This window comes from Apteryx mantelli, chromosome 6, assembly GCF_036417845.1.
Source record: "Apteryx mantelli isolate bAptMan1 chromosome 6, bAptMan1.hap1, whole genome shotgun sequence".
NCBI classification, from domain to species: domain Eukaryota; kingdom Metazoa; phylum Chordata; class Aves; order Apterygiformes; family Apterygidae; genus Apteryx; species Apteryx mantelli.
The window spans coordinates 22,382,032-22,398,347 of NC_089983.1; the positions used below are offsets into that span (position 1 = coordinate 22,382,032).

A 16,316-nucleotide genomic window follows, 5' to 3' on the forward strand; every position below is an offset into this window, starting at 1 on the left:
ACTGCTTTGAGTAGAATAGTTGTGCGTGCTTTTTGTCGTGGTTCTTATATGACTTGAGGAGAACAGTGCAGAGAGCAAAACTCAATAAAAAGTAGCACGGAGGTGGCAGGGAGGTAGAGCAGAGTACTGGAATAATGAGGGGAAGGCTTGCACTGCGCGTGTGCAAGAAGCTTAGTGAACATGTGCAATGACCTGGGAGCATATTAAAGTCGAGGTTACACTGAAGTGTATGGCACCAAGCATGATGAACAACGCTTCCATTCTTGAGCTTAAAAGTTGAGATTTGTCTAGCTGAAAGACGCTCGTTAAATATTGTAATAAAAGAAACAAAAACACATTCTAAATGCATTTTAATTCTTATTCTGAAGTAATTACTGTCCATTTCCAGAGAATAAACCATTTGTTTATACAGGTAGTCATTTACTTGGAGGATTTCTTAAAAGGTCTTAAATATTTTTCCTCGCTTTTATGAGGCTCAAAGTAGTGATGCAAGTCTATAGATAGAGCTTTTGAAGAAGGCTATTTTGGAAGAAATTCTGCATTTTAATTTAGAAAGCATATAGGTATCTTCATCTAGAAAGCATATAAATATTTTCATCTTGCTATTCTAATTCCTGTTGACGTGATTGTGCTGCAATGATATTATTAGGTAACAGTGTGAAGTTCAGTAGCCAAGTAATTCTTCAGTACTTTCTTTTTTTTTTTCCAATAACTGATTTAATATGTCTGAATGCTTGTAGTTCTTTTCCTAAAGTTTTCATATTCTCTATTTTTTCCAAATGCAGTTGAAGATGGAGAGGTATTTGACTTCAGAGGAATGAGATTAGATTGGTTTAGATTGCAGGTAAGACTTTATGTATGGCACTTCCAGTTTTAATACACATTTTGGTTTCAAGGTAGTAATAAATTTTTGCTTTTCTAGGTTACTCTCACATTGCAAATGGATGACAGGATATCTAAGGATAACTTGCTCTTCAGCTTTTATAATCTAGCAGTTCCTAAGCAGATAACTTGCTGCATTTTGATGTAATTTTGTTTTTGTCTTTGCATTACATACTTTTTGCAAATAGAGTATATGGAGCACAAGCAGTTTGCTGGCAGCTTTGTACTGTATAGAGTATGATACAGCCTACTCAGTCAAGGGAAGGTAGAGACTTTTTAGTAAGAAATTGTTTGGTGAATTTACTTCTGTGCATTGCAATAATATTATCTTCAGTTGACTTTATAAAGGAGGGAGTACTATTTAGACTGCAAAGCCATTATCTCAAGATGAGATGTTATCTTTATATTTTATTATTGCTAGATCATTTTCAAAATTTGCTCTTTTCTTCTTGCTTACCACAGCTTGATTATTAGAAGGAGTGGCTTCCCTTAGTGAGGGAAGGGCTCACCAAACTTAATACCACAAGCGGGCATTTGTGTTTTGCCAACACTTTTGTCCTACAACTTTTTCTGTGCGTTAGTGTCATGCTCAAATGACTTTTGGAAATGTCATTGAAAGGCAGTTTGCTTTTCTTAAGTGATAGTGCAAAGGTAAGTGGGCTGTGCACTGTCTTTAAAAGCACAGATGTTCTGTGCTTAGCTTAATGAGTATTTAAACTTTATATTGGGCAGCAATAGTGGAATTTGCAGGAAAAGCAACTGTAGATATAACATTAAATTGTTCTTATGTCTTTTCAGGCCTACACCAGTGTTTCAAAAGCCTCACTTAGTCTTGCGGACCATAGAGAACTTGGGAAAATGATGAATACAATCATTTTCCACACAAAAATGGTAGATTCTTTGGTGGAGATGCTGGTTGAAACCTCAGATCTTTCTATATTTTGGTATGTTACAAACCTGACTGTGGCAGCTTTTTGTTGTTGTTTGATTCATCCTTTCAGGTGTAATTCTTAAATACCAAAAGAGTGAAGCAATGTGACTAATCATTCTGCCACATTTTTGCCTCATTCTTTACTAACATCTGTAATACCCATACATGCCTTTTCTGTATTTCTAGAATCATTTTTTGCTATTCTCAACTTATAGTCAGATACAGTGCCTGCATCTTTGAAAGGCTGAATAAGCCTCTGCCAATTTACATTCCTCATGATAAGTACTCTAGATTGTTATGGCTGACTTTAATCTTTCTTCTAATAAGCAAAGTAGTTTAAGCTGTTTTTAGAAACTCTTTTAATAATTAAAAGTGTGATACTTTAAAAATTATGTCTTTGTGTAAGAAATTATTCCAAAAGAGTTGCTGTGTTGGAAAATTGCACTTAATACAAATTAACTTTCATTTAGTACTTATCTAATTTTAATAGATTTCAAAATGTGTTTATGACCAGAGAATCCTGACTGAGTGGATTTTTTTGGCCCCACAGTGCATTTTTGTGAATTGGTGACTTGCCTTTCCATGCTACCTCCACAAGTAAAATCAGTGCTCTTTAGATAGGTAGATGCGGCACTTAGACTGGCAAATAATGAAGAGGATGGTTTGCTGAGAAAGATCTGAACTGATAGGTGGACTGAAAGCAAAAAAGTGTTACAACGTGATCAAAAGTAGTGTCATCCAAAAACTAAAAACGCAGAATGATTCTGAATATCAGATCACAGTGGAAATGTTAGATTTAAGGAGATAACATCATTCTTAATTGCGTAATTGAATTTAGTAGTAGGAAGTTTATCTTGCAGGATGCTCTGATGCAATTGCCACTCAAATGTCAGGTCTGGAAGAAAATTGAAGACTAATGTTGGAAAAAAGGGTTGTAATCAATATATTATAGTGCCTTATCTACATAAAGTTATAAGGACTATTTTGCTGATCAAGAAAAGTTAAGGTCCTGATTTAATCAGATTATTAGTAGCTATTTATGGAGTACCATCTTTATAAAAATCAGATTTAGCTGAACCTAGACTAACTAAGATTTCAAGAATGTAATTCTTCAAACTAGTTAAATGTTGAAACAATTTCTGAACATTATGGTATAATGCTGCGGTTTTGAAATTCGGATTAAACCTTTTTCTAAATGAAGTGTACTGCTTCAAATATAGACCGATACAGGGAAACCATATAGCTTTTGTCCTGTAGGTAGTCAGACTTCATTACTGTAGGGAACGATTTTGACTTGCTAATATATTGATAAAGAAATAATTATTGTTTCATTCCATTGCTGATGGAGACTTTAACCATTTTGCATTCCCATCCATTGAGGCCAGCCATGATTTAAATCTCCTGGCATACTTTCATAGCTAGGAATCGGGGATACAGAGAGTTCTGCCATCGAAATGTATATAACTTTTATTCTTTTAATGTAAAGAATTAACTTCTGTTCTCCCATTATTACTATGCATAACTCTCATATCCAGGTGATCATGATTTTTTTTCCCTCAAACTGTCTTTTTGGTAACAAATTATAGTATAGGTATTTAAGATTTTTCACTTGAAATGTTATAAAGTCAATCCTAGTAAAATACCTTAGTTGAAAATCTAGTGAAAGGCAGTTCAGCAGTGCTTTAATTGTTCAAACGTATCAATTTAAAGCTCTGATTGTTTAGAGCTTTAATGTTTTTCAGATGTGTTAATTACTCAAAGCAATAGATCAAAGCTAATAGTTCTCTTACACCTGTTAAAGTTCTGTTATGTCTGTGCAACTTGGGTCCCCATGACTGCAATCTAATAACGCACTAGCCAAATAAGTTGATTAAATAAGAAATGGAATCAGCTTTCTTCTAGTGTAGTTGTAAAATGTTTCATAGAGTTCCTGCATTAGAAAAGAAAAATGCCCTTAATTCCCTTCTCTCTTCCTTAACTTGTCCTCAGACAAGAGCTAACTGGCCATTGTCACTTGTAAATAATTGATTTTTTCATAGTAAATTTTCCCGCCCCACCCCCCCACCCCCAACTGGGTAATATTTGCTAGCATTGGTTGCTTTGGAGAGAGTAAATTCCATATGTCTAACTCTTAGAAAACCAAATTAAAAGGACTGTGAAAACAGGATCAAGAGACAGGTTGATTGAAATCTTTCTGTGATTGTTTAAGGCTGAAATAATTAAATGTTTGTAGGATCAGTAGACAAATACAATGTGTAAGCAGTAGTTGAAATAAGTTGTCTGAAGTCCCAGTGCAAAAAGGTTAGTCTTGGAGAAGCATAGCTCAGCCTCACTGCAGAACCTTATTTTTCAGTTTCCAGTGAAGAAGCATCTGTTCTGAAGGACATCGTTTTATAGTGGCTAGACTTGACTCTGAAAGCCCAGTCCTTATTCAGTTGTCATGACTATGCTGAAGAGTTGACAAAGATGATGGTGGGGTATTTGTGGGGGGGGGGGGGGGGGGTTGTTTGTTTTTGCATGAGAAGGTTTTCAGAATATTTTTCTAAAGATTACTCGGAAAGTAGCAATCATGAAACATGAGCAATCTTCTTAGTGTTCTGTCAGGATTAATTTGATAAAGGTATTTCTGAAGATCTGTCAGTAGAGTTTTAGCTCTACTAAACCTAGGTCCAGAGAGATTCTTCAGGCAGTCGTATAACTGAACTGGGGTTACTTGCAGATTCTTCCTTCATAAATTTGAAAAGTTTAAACTTGCAAAACCAGCCAACTTTTGCAATGCCGATGTGGCAAACATCAGAATAAAAATGATATTATAATAAGAGAGATGAAAATAAAATCCATAAGAAGTGAGCACAGAAAACACACTTTTTTGGAAAAATGATGCACTTTTTTATTGGATGCGAGCTATAGTTACAAATCTGAAACTAATAGCATATTTGATCTGTGTGAAGTAGACTTTATTTTCAGAAATTTTATGTATGTACTCCATTTAAATGTCTCTTTCTGATCAGTTTTTATAGTCGTGCTTTTGAGAAGATGTTTCAGCAATGTTTGGAGCTTCCCTCTCAATCAAGATACTCAATTGCATTCCCACTGCTTTGTACTCATTTTATGAGCTGCACCCATGAACTATGCCCAGAAGAGGTAATTTTTAAATACATTGTCTTAGATATTTTCAGTTGTCATTTAAGTACATTTTCAGTTGTCATTTAAAGTACAGAGGGCTAGTACAGAACACTGAAAGAAAGTATTATACCAATTTAAGATGCTAGGGAGAACAGTGGTAAAAAGGGAAGTAAATCATATAGATAACTTATTAATAACATATCCTTCATAGATCTCAGAGTCCTTTTCTGAAGTGAGCAAGTATTATCCTTGTTTTAAAGAGAGGTGAAACAAAGGTACAAAGGTTAGATGGCTTTCTGGGATCAATCGTTGGGTTAATGGCAGAACTTGAAATGAAGCTCAGATCTCCTGACTGTTGACTACTGGGGGTCCATTTAATAGTTAATTTTGTTTTGAGGAACAGAGAAATGTACTAAAGCAGGTACTGTGTGTATGACTCTTGTCGTATCACTTATCAAGATTTAGGTGCTAATAAGTATCACATGCCTATTAAAACTTGTAAGCAAAAGTTGTTTTAAAATGGTTTATAAACTTGTAGTTAGAGAAGGAAATACCAAGTCAAGAGTTCTGTATGACTTGTTATAAATGGTATTTCTCTAATAAGTTAAAAAAAAAAAAAATACTAAGTGAAATACAGGATAATGCAAGCATTCATTTTGCTGTCTCCCCCTGGCTTTGGTTAGAATTAGAAATGAAAAAAGCAAAATGCTGCTTAAAGAAACTGACCATTTGTTAAAGCATGTAACTTCATTCTGAGAAAATTCTTTGTGTTTTTATGTGGTAATGAAATAGGTCCTTCAGTACATTTCTTAAATGTCTATTGACTTTAGAATTACTCCAAGGGTTAACTTGGCCAAACTTGGTTAGTGTTCGTGATGGTGTGTTTTCATTCATAAGAGTGCTGATCTGAAAACAATTAGATGAATAAGATTTATTGAAGTATGTATGTTTTTCTTATTTAAACGTCAAATCCTCTTCTGTTATCCTCTTTCATATTTGTCTGTGTCATTATTTCCTCTGTCTACTGTGCTTCATACAGCTGCACTTAATTTATATAAGACAACCACTAAAAAGTTTCCAGGAAATCTTCCCTTCAGGACAAGAGATGTCTTTCAGAACCATTATAGTAACAGTAAGAAGTCAGTAGACAAGGTCCACCTTACACTAGTTACTTTAAATTCAGCCGTAGCAAGCACATTTTGTCACAGCCAACAGAACATTTAATTCAATATATGGATTGCATGATTTAGTAACTATTCTTGTTTTGGAAAAAGTCTTCAGTGCCCTGTGTGTGGCTGTTACAAAGTAAACATGAAGGATTTCATTGAGACAGAAGGCTGTGCTTGTGCAGATCCAGTGGAAAAAAGAACTGAATCCAGAAAGAATGTATGTGTCAGGGCTGCATTATTGACTTTCAGTGGTATGACACTGTGCTTTTTCTATAACTTGAGTTAAATACTCTTTTCCTCTTAGGTTTAATACTGGTACAAATTAATGAGGGGGAAATTCCCAGAAACCTTGAGTATTGGATGCTTTAAAGTAGATTCAGCTCAAAATTAAAGATGAAAATCTACTTTTTTGATTTATTTTGCCTCTTTTTTACATGAAGAGTTTTGCAAAATATCATAAACAGAATATTTTTGATGACAATATGCAATGCCAGTGACTTTGAAGATTTCATGGTTCAAGTTACCTCCCTGCCTAAATCCTCAAGAATGAAAGGATCTGAGATAAATTATATTAATTAATCTATTATTTGAAATGGATATAATACAGTAAATAAATATAGCATAACTGCTCAGGAGGAGTGCTAGATCTCTAATTCTCATATTTAATGAAATAGGGTTTTTATCAGTTTTGTTTAGAACTAAAGTGCCTCATCAACAGCAAAAAAAAAAAAAATCCCTGTTACAAAGGGAGGAAGTTTTTGCTGGACTTTCTTAAAATCTCCAGGATGACTCCTTTATTTCAACTTTCTAAAATAATTTTTTTGTTTAAATATAGTGGTCTTAGATTGACATATAGTATACCTTCTGGAAAACTTTAAACTCTTTTTATGTGTATATTCTGTGTATATTTTTAGGAACATTTTATAGTGTTGTGTTCTGATTAGAAAAGCTGTGCATATGTAATTACATGTGTGCGTGATGCTTTAGGTCAGCTTACAACAAAGATATGAGACGTATTGCTTAATTGCCGCATCAGCCTGCCTATACAAACTGTATCGAAGCTGGTTTTAGTCTGTAAATTTCACCAAAAAACAGGAATTAACTTTCAAAGAAATGGATTTCTTATCTTTCAGGTGTGTAGATCCATAGAGTTTGAGCTTAAAGGTCTGTGAAGGAGCCAGTCATTGCCCTCAAGTGGTTGCCCCACAACAGGCAGAACAGGGATTTGCTACTTTCGATTACCACCTAGGGAAGACCCTTCTGGTCTCAGTGATAAATGGGCTGAAAGATTAGGCATTTAGTTCTAGTACCCCAATTCTGTGATTTGGTTAACTGTTATCTGCAGTACAGTGTACATGTTGTGTGAATATTGGAGGCCTAACAGGGAACTGGCAAACAGACTTCTCAACTTTCTCTTTAACAGCGGCATCATATTGGAGATCGCAGTCTCTCCTTATGTAACATGTTCTTGGATGAGATGGCTAAGCAAGCTCGAAATCTTATCACAGATATTTGCACAGAACAATGTACCCTGAGTGATCAGGTGGGTGTTGCTATTCTCCCTTTTGATTAGGCAGAATGTTTTATTCAGCTGATAGTTCTAAGCTGGTGATAATATGGTTATCGGAATCTATTATGAATATTGTTTTAGAGAATAATTCATAATTCATTAAATAATGTGTAATTTTCAAAATCATGATTGTGCCACAATTAAACTATTATCATCCAAATCTCAGTGCTTTGCTCAAGAACTTTTGTGTCAGTGGGGAATATAAATGAAATTTAAATATTATTCTGTGGAAAATTTAGATGCAAGTTAAACTTCATGTAGTCGTGTTGAATGTTCTAAAACTTTGCGTGTGTGTACGCTTTATTTAACATGGATTGATACTTCATGCTGTGTCTCATATAATCAGAGTTCATAAAAAAAACTTACTATGTATTATCTACCAGTATGTGTGTGTATATTCTTTTAATTCTCCTTTGAGTTTTTTCGTTCAACTTTCTAAATTTTATGGCTCTATTTTCTGTTCGCCTTTTTTTTCCTGTTTTAGGGAAGTTTTGTTTTTATAACATTGAAGACAGTTTGAGGAAGACTTTTTTTATTAGAATTTTATAGCTAGTAGTCAAAATGAGACAAAGGTTTACATGTGTAATGAAGTCTTCGCCTGAACCGTAAGCTTACTGTGTATCTCATACCTGCTAAGAAATTGGATTTTAATTTTCTTTGGCGGGGGGGATGGGGGAATTTCTCTTTCCCTCTACCAGTTGCTGCCAAAACATTGTGCCAAAACCATCAGTCAAGCAGTGAACAAAAAGTCAAAAAAACAGACTGGAAAGAAAGGAGAACCAGAAAGGGAGAAACCAGGAGTAGAAAGCATGAGAAAAAACAGATTGGTTGTGACAAAGTAAGTCTCTTCTGCTCCTTTTACTTCAAATCCCCAGTCAAATTCATGTGTTTTACATATTGAATACTTCTTACTTATTTTATTTGAGTAAGTTTTATTGCCTGTAAATATAAAAATTTTGTAGACTGTGAGCCTGTGATGTTGTATAGAGACTGAAATCTCTTTATTTAGTGCATTAGGAATGTGTGGTTCATTAAACTTACCCCTTCAGCTGCTTTCCTTCCTGAGCAGGAAGGATCCCCATGCTTTAGTTAGGTCTGAACAGTCACGTTAACTGTTGTGGGAGTCCAAGGAGCACATGGCATTTTTGATTATGCCTTGCTTAACACTGTTAGCTGGAAACAGTACAGGCTGCCCTGGGTGTTCTTGCCACTGAAAGGCTGTTTGCTGCCTCCATCTGCTGCGATGGAGTTGAGGCTCTGTTCCTCCTCCATCCTTTAGGGCAGGTTTCCTTCTTAGTGGCTGTAGAGAAGTTGAAAATGCCAGCAAACTGATCAAAAACAAACCCCACCTGAAAGAGAGAAAGTTGAATAAATCCAGACTGAGGTGTAAGAGAAAATAATAGAGGAGGAAAAACAGCAAGGTAGAAGATAATTGTTAGGAAGGATCATAAGGCAAGGTGATAAAGTGATAAAAATAAGAGGAGGAAGGAAGCTATGAAAAGGAAACCCTAAATACTTAATGTTGTGGCTGGGAGGGGTTAAGCACCCAGGCCTCTGAAAAGAAAGTCTTTTTGCTACAGTCACAAAAAACAAACATCAGAAAGCTGTAATGATTAGAAAAGTTGAAGCAAAAGAACTTATTGTATTTTAAGGTTTTTTTTTTTTTTTTTTTTTTTTTTCAGGCTTTTAGGCTTTTAGTACCAACTAGTAACACACATCACTTGTATTGCCAGGTTGGGTTAAGAAACAAGCCCCTAAGCAGAGGGCAAGTTTAGAGGAAAATAGGTATTACTGTGCATAATACAGATCAATATGCAGTTGTAGGCTTCTGTGTTCTTACTGAAATGCTATTTTTCAAGCAATAAGCTAGAAAAAAAAAATCCCTGAAAGCAAATAAAAATAATGAAAGGAAGTGTTAGAGTTGTACCTGCTCTTTAAGCTCCTTCCATCTTCCTCCAACATGCGCCTTCCACAATAAAAATATTTATGGTTCTTTAAATATTTTTTGTATTTTCTTGTTTACTGTTCTTAAAGCCTGGACAAACTGCACACTGCACTTTCTGAGCTCTGCTTCTCAATCAATTACGTACCAAACATGGTGGTTTGGGAACACACGTTTACCCCAAGAGAATATTTAACGTCTCACCTGGAAATCCGCTTTACCAAGTAAGATATCTTGTAAAGAGAGGTTTATTCAAAAACAAGATAAATCTTTCTTAGTTTGACATAAAGTATTGTGTACTTACTACCTAAAACTTCTTTTTAAAGGTGGATTGCAAAACTCTGAATCAATTTGTGACTGAAATTACAAATAAATTAGCTGTGCGGACATACACAGTAGTTAGTTCTTGCTTTAAAACAAAATGTTTCAAAATTAATGTCACCTTAACAGCCTGATCCTACATTCCTAATCCTGTATATTTTGTAGGAGTTGGTGATGCCCATTTTTAGGCTCTCAAGTTATAACTCTCTTTCATGGTTCTGTCGCAGAGTGTTAGGCATTGTTTCAAGTGTTTGTGGCTTGCTGGAAGGGAAATCTAAAAATCAGAACTCAAGAACTGGCAAAGCTGACTGAGAAGACTTTTTTTTTTTTAATTAATTACCTTTTTTCTTAAAATAAGTAGTATTGTCACTTGATATTCTTGTCTGTCCTTACCTTGATCTTTCCATCATTGTTTGCAGAAATAGGCAAAAGGCAACCCCTGGAGAGGTTTTCTTACTAAAACAGCCAATTGTCCTGATTATATTTTATGCTGAGGATTTTAACTATATATCCCAAGCAGGCTATAAATAGTTAATGAAATTTTTAATCATCATGACATGATAGTATGTCACTAAAGCATTCCATTGCTGAAGTAAGACAAGGTGGCATAATAGTAAATATAACTTCATGACTTTAATATGTCAGCTGTAATCTTCAGGATTATGAATCTGGAGTTCTGCAGGTCATTTTTGCTTGTTTGTTTTAGTTTGGGTTTTTTGGGGGCTCATGGATTGGTGCTGAAGCCATAGGCAAGAAATAAATGGTTTTCAAAGACTGCTTTCCTTTTTCTTGCCTCAAGCAAGAAATAAGCCTTGTTAGTCAAGCTGGATAAATGTTCAGTCTATAATTATTTTTCTGATATTTAAGTCGCATTTCTTCTAGAGGCTTGCAATTTACCTTTAGTTGAAGGTATTGATTTCCATGATTGGGGGCGGGGGGAGGTACTACTTTCAGCTACTCTGTTTTCACAGATGATTGGACTATAGCTTATTATTATGCCACCTTAATTTTGTAATGTGACCAGTTTTGAACTGGGTTTAAAAGGAAAAGAATGCATCAGAAGTAAGCTTGTGAAAATAGGCTTATCTACTTGTTTCCAAGAAACAACAAAAAAGTTTCATTAAGCTCATGTTCTCCTCCAGAATAACTCAACCTGTTCACCTCTGATGAAGACAGCAATCCACTGCGCTCTTACTTTTTTGTTTTTGCTTCTGTTATCCTGCTGTTGAAAAGTACATACCAATTAAAGCTTAATTCTGAATGTTTGAGACTCTACTGGGCTTAAAATGAATATTAGAACAAGTATTTGTTTACTAAGAGGAGTTTGTTTGCTTTAAGAACTCTCTGACTGAGCTTGCATGAACGCCTGGTTCTGTGAGGTGCTGAGCAACTCCACGTCCATTTGTGTTAACAGGAAATAGTCCTTTGTGCAGCTCATCTAGCTTGAAAACTAGCATGATATATGTAACATCTGTTATTAGAAGCCTGATTTTATTTATGGTGAGGATTTGGACAAATCAAAGCATGTGCTACGATTTGTTTATTTACCAAACTAGCTGTAAATTAAATATTCCACATCATGGATGAGTTTATATATGGGAAGAAAAGCCTTATGTTTATAATGCTGACCATTCTTAGTCTCATGAACTTCTTGCTGGAGGCGTTATTATGAATACAGTGGTCTTTGGTGTTTAGGACTATTCTTAAAACTGCTAGTATAGCATATTCATTGATATAACAGTTTCACAAAAGTGTTTCACACTTGCAGAGTAATGAAGTATTCCAATAAAAGCTTTGAATATAAAATCATTTAATAGCTGCATATTTGTCTGTTTAATTTTACTAATAAATGTATGTAACTCCCATTTTTTTGATTTAAAAGGTCAATTGTTGGAATGACTATGTATAATCAAGCAACACAAGAGATTGCAAAGCCTTCAGAGCTGTTAACCAGTGTAAGAGCCTATATGACAGTCCTCCAATCAATAGAAAATTATGTACAGATTGACATAACACGAGTATTTAACAATGTTCTTCTTCAGCAAACCCAGCATTTAGATAGTCATGGTGAGCCAACCATTACCAGTCTATACACAAATTGGTAAGTAAATATGTGTATCTGTTGCAAGCTTTTTATATACATATTTTTTAATTAAGTATCTGGAATTGGAGAAGTGGAATTACATGTGGTGTAAGTGCTTGAAACTTTAAGTTTCAGACTGCACAGGCTTACTTCTCCTGATAGCTTTAAAAACACTTTAAAGTTTGCCTGTTGTGATTTCATCTCTTTGTAGGTGAAAGATGTAGAATAAGACATAGTCATCAGTTGAACTGTGAAAGTGAGACTTTAGTGTGCTGTCTCTTTATCACAAGAGAAGGTTTCATCTATATAGAGTACTTACACTCAGACGTACTGAGGGATTATGTCTTTTCACCTAAAACTCTTTTTCCCTCTTGATAAGGTATTTGGAAACTTTGCTAAGGCAAGTCAGCAATGGTCACATAGCCTATTTTCCAGCCATGAAGGCATTTGTGAATTTGCCAACAGAAAATGAATTGACATTTAATGCTGAGGAATACTCTGACATATCAGGTAAATTTCGTATGATGTTTCTACCAAATATTTGTGAGGGATAGTTATCACATGCTTGAGTAATTGGAATACCAGTAACCCTTAAAGTGTTCTATTAACCTTCAATATTATTTTAAATAACTTTCATTTCTGCTGTCTCCATGCCTTGGCAGATCTACCTTTTCCTATTCTTGGTAAGAGTATGGTTGCTGCATTTGATATGTAGAGTTCAGTATATGATTCATTAGTGACTGTTGCTTTAGTTTTATCATGATATAAATTTTCATATCTAAAATTTGATTTTGAGGTAAATATTTTAGCAATTAAAATATTATTGCTAGATACATGACGAGTATCAAATTACTGAAGAAGGAATGTTTGAAGTAGAACAACTTGTTTTATTTCTCAGAAATGAGGGCCCTCTCTGAACTTCTGGGACCATATGGCATGAAATTCCTCAGTGAAAGTCTGATGTGGCACATTTCTTCACAAGTTGCTGAGCTTAAGGTAACCTTGGATGGGGATGGGGAAGGTCTTCTGTGCAGGCTTCCTTTGTGATACTGAGTAGCTGTGCTTTTGTTACCTCCAGTAACACAAGCAATCTTCATGAACTTTGACACTTCGCATGCTTTGAGATTGAGTGATTCGTCTTTGCTTAGAAAAGTTGCATTGTGATAAAAGATACAGTCTTAACGATCCTGTATTAAAATGTTCAGCCTTTCCTGCTATTGCCATTTTACTATAGGAAGGCAAGAAATAAGGTTAGCGTCCTGTAAAACAAGCATGCAACCCCCCCCCCCCCAAGGTAATATGGGCATGTCAAGGAAGCTACTTACATGTATATTCAAAGCAACAAGCAGCAGTGGTGGGAGAAGCACTTGATGCCTGTGTACTTAACTCTTTCCAGGTGAGAATAGTTTGAGTAGTAAGGCTTACCTATGTAACTCTTGGCTAGATATGAAGTGGTGTCCGTCTCATTCCAGTACAACACAAAGTCACTCGATAGAAGTTTTTTGGCTGCTGCTGCCTTTATCCAATTATGTTAAGTTGTGTGTCATACTTCTTCCAAACCAGCATGATTGATCTTGTAGCTCTGTATATTTTTTTTAAAAAAAGTAACTTTTAATTGTCTCTGAAATCTGTTATGTTCTGATACTCCTAAGGATAAATCATCTTGTGATATATAATGTGGTTCCACATGAACATGGCCTCATATTTGGAGGAAAAGTAGTAAAGCATTCATCTGTCTGGCTTAGATGCAGTTGACTTAGAGAGCACTGAGAAACATCTGTATTTGGGAGAAGGAAGTAACAAGGGGATAGAATGGGGAATTTATTAAGAGTAGGGTTCAGCGTGCTTGCTTTGCTTTCTCATCCCACAGTGGAACCAGGTGCTGGTTTTATATCTGGAGGTTAAGACTGAGGAGGGAAAAAAGTTTGCTTCATTTAAGTAACTATTTTGAACTGTATTGTAGCCTGTCGCTTTTAAAACTTAAACCAATATGCTGGATTTTTTTGTAAAGCTGAAAGCTTGACTCAGTAGAAATGTGTGGGCTATTGCTTTCAATCTTGCATTCCGGAGAGCTTTGAGGGAATTTAATTAAAATGTCACACATCCGCCAAGTTCTGATATATTGGTTGGTTTACAATTGCCCATCTTGATTTCAAGTGCAAACCAGTGATCTATCTTGCTTTGGCTTTCAGCTTGGAAATTTGTTTTGAATGTGTCTGTCTACATGCACACACATGTGCACTCGTGCTTGGAGGTGGTTGGCTTGCAGTGTCTCCCATAGCTTGTTTCTTTCCTTATTTCTCACTGAAGATAAGAAAAATGAAAGTGGAAAGAGTGGGTGGATCATGGATGGAGGTTATGGAAATAGCACGGCGATGACACAGTGCAGTTGAATGCTAGCTGAGATCTAAGCTGCTTTGCATAGGCTACTTAATTGTTGGGAGTAACAGAGATCACAGTTTATTTCATAGCGGCATTATGGTTTAAGCCATCTTGGGTTTTGTGGGCTTTCTTTTGTTTTCCTCCTGTGGTAGCAGGAATATTTACTCTGTAACTGAATTTCCCTGCTTGCCGATTGCTATGTTTCGCCCTGTTTTCAGCATGGGTTGAAGTAAAATAAAATTTGTAAAGCCGTTAGCAGAACTGTCTTTCTCGTATGTGCTTGGATCCTTAGCAGTAGGATCCTGCTGGTACTTCTCTTCCTAGATTATACATAATATACCTTAAGTTACATGCTTATAGTGGTCTGCATGTTTGAATGGTAGTTTTTCATTGCCCCTCCTCATTGCTCCTTTTGTTTGTGCTGTTTAGTAATTGCGCTGGATTGAAATGTGTCCACATGAAAAATAAAGCTATTAATAATCACTTTGGGAGACTACTCCCAATCCAGAATATCCTGTTTTCTTATTATTCCATCCTTCAGTTCTTTCCTACCTTGATATTGTTTAGTATATAAAGCACTAAATTAACCCTTCTTTAAAAGATGTTGCCTTGGGAAAAGCTGGCATTATCTTTCTTCATTTAGTGCTCAGAAGCACACAAGATCTCTAAACTTCCTTAGCCGCTGGCTGTCCTCTGCCTGAAGAGAGGTTATCATTCATTCTGTTTCCAAAATAGAGTAGTTTGTAACCAAATTGAAAAATATTTTTTGTAAGAGTAACATAACTATTTCTTGCTTGAAGGGAGTTTAAAAATACTGCTTGGCACAACATAAGTTCCCCAGTTAGCAAGATAATCCTTTTTAGATCTGACAGAAGTAGTTATGCAATTCCAGTAATTTAAATTTAATATATACTTGGAGAATAGTTACAGGAAAGATATTACATTTACCTTAATGCTACAAGTGACATATGAGCTTCATAAATTTGAAAAAATACCCATTTATCTTTTAATTTTTGTCAAACAGACATGGAAAGTGTTGAACTTGGGAGTTTGCTAGCTATTTTAGGCCAAGTTTTGTGGTTTTGAATGAATTTTTTTTTCTTTTATGTTGTAATAAATGAAAATCTCAAGTAAACTGCACAGGGGTTTAACAGTCTGGCTCTTAAACTCTTCATTCAACTTTTCAATGTTACTAGTGAAACCTAACAGGTACCCCAAAGGATCTGATTACTTTTGGAAGCTAAATAATATAGATATATCTTTGTGTGTGTGTTTAATTTTCTTATAAATAGCATAAGGATCCATTGTCTGATTTTACTGAGTTTCATTCCTTCATTTTAAGAAGTTGTACCTTTTTCTGAGTATAAAAATCATGTTCTTAGGCTTATCTCATGCTCTGTTCTGTGATTTAGAGCTTTCTCTTTCCTGTACTGTAGGACCTGACACAGTATTGTAGTCCCATTAAGAAGACAATGGGAACATCTCTATTCCATGAGTTTAGTTTCCTCTGCCAGACTAAAAAGTCCTAAGCCATGCCCTTACCTTGTTAACGAACTGAGATCTGTAGCTGACCTGAAGCCTTGCTTCTCTTTAGAAACTCGTGGTGGAGAACGTTGAAGTTCTAACACAAATGAGGACCAGCTTCGACAAGCCAGACCAGATGGCAGCACTCTTTAAAAGATTATCATGTGGGTAACTAGAAGGGTCCTATTAAAGATGTAGAATTGTTTTCATCCTTGTCTTTGTAATGAAAATGAGGAAAAATTAATGTCTGTGTATTAAGTAAACAGAAGCAGCACATTGTATGCTACTTGCAGGATAAGTGGGTTCATATGAACTGATGTAACTTTTCAAAATTTTCCAATCTTGTCATGTATGGACAAAATGACATTTCAGTATTAATCAGTACA

At 35.3% G+C, this 16,316-nt stretch overlaps 1 protein-coding gene across 1 annotated transcript in view; it reads left to right on the forward strand.

Moving 5' to 3' along the window:
- NCKAP1 (NCK associated protein 1) overlaps positions 1 to 16,316 on the forward strand; it is a 63,904-nt gene that overhangs the window by 33,550 nt on the left and 14,038 nt on the right. Inside the window, exons 15-24 of the mRNA XM_067298966.1 lie at positions 786 to 844; positions 1,681 to 1,826; positions 4,825 to 4,957; positions 7,532 to 7,651; positions 8,377 to 8,516; positions 9,713 to 9,844; positions 11,824 to 12,042; positions 12,404 to 12,534; positions 12,923 to 13,020; positions 16,001 to 16,094. Coding sequence (XP_067155067.1) covers positions 786 to 844; positions 1,681 to 1,826; positions 4,825 to 4,957; positions 7,532 to 7,651; positions 8,377 to 8,516; positions 9,713 to 9,844; positions 11,824 to 12,042; positions 12,404 to 12,534; positions 12,923 to 13,020; positions 16,001 to 16,094 — 1,272 coding nt within the window. The remainder of the gene's footprint in view (positions 1 to 785; positions 845 to 1,680; positions 1,827 to 4,824; positions 4,958 to 7,531; positions 7,652 to 8,376; positions 8,517 to 9,712; positions 9,845 to 11,823; positions 12,043 to 12,403; positions 12,535 to 12,922; positions 13,021 to 16,000; positions 16,095 to 16,316) is intronic.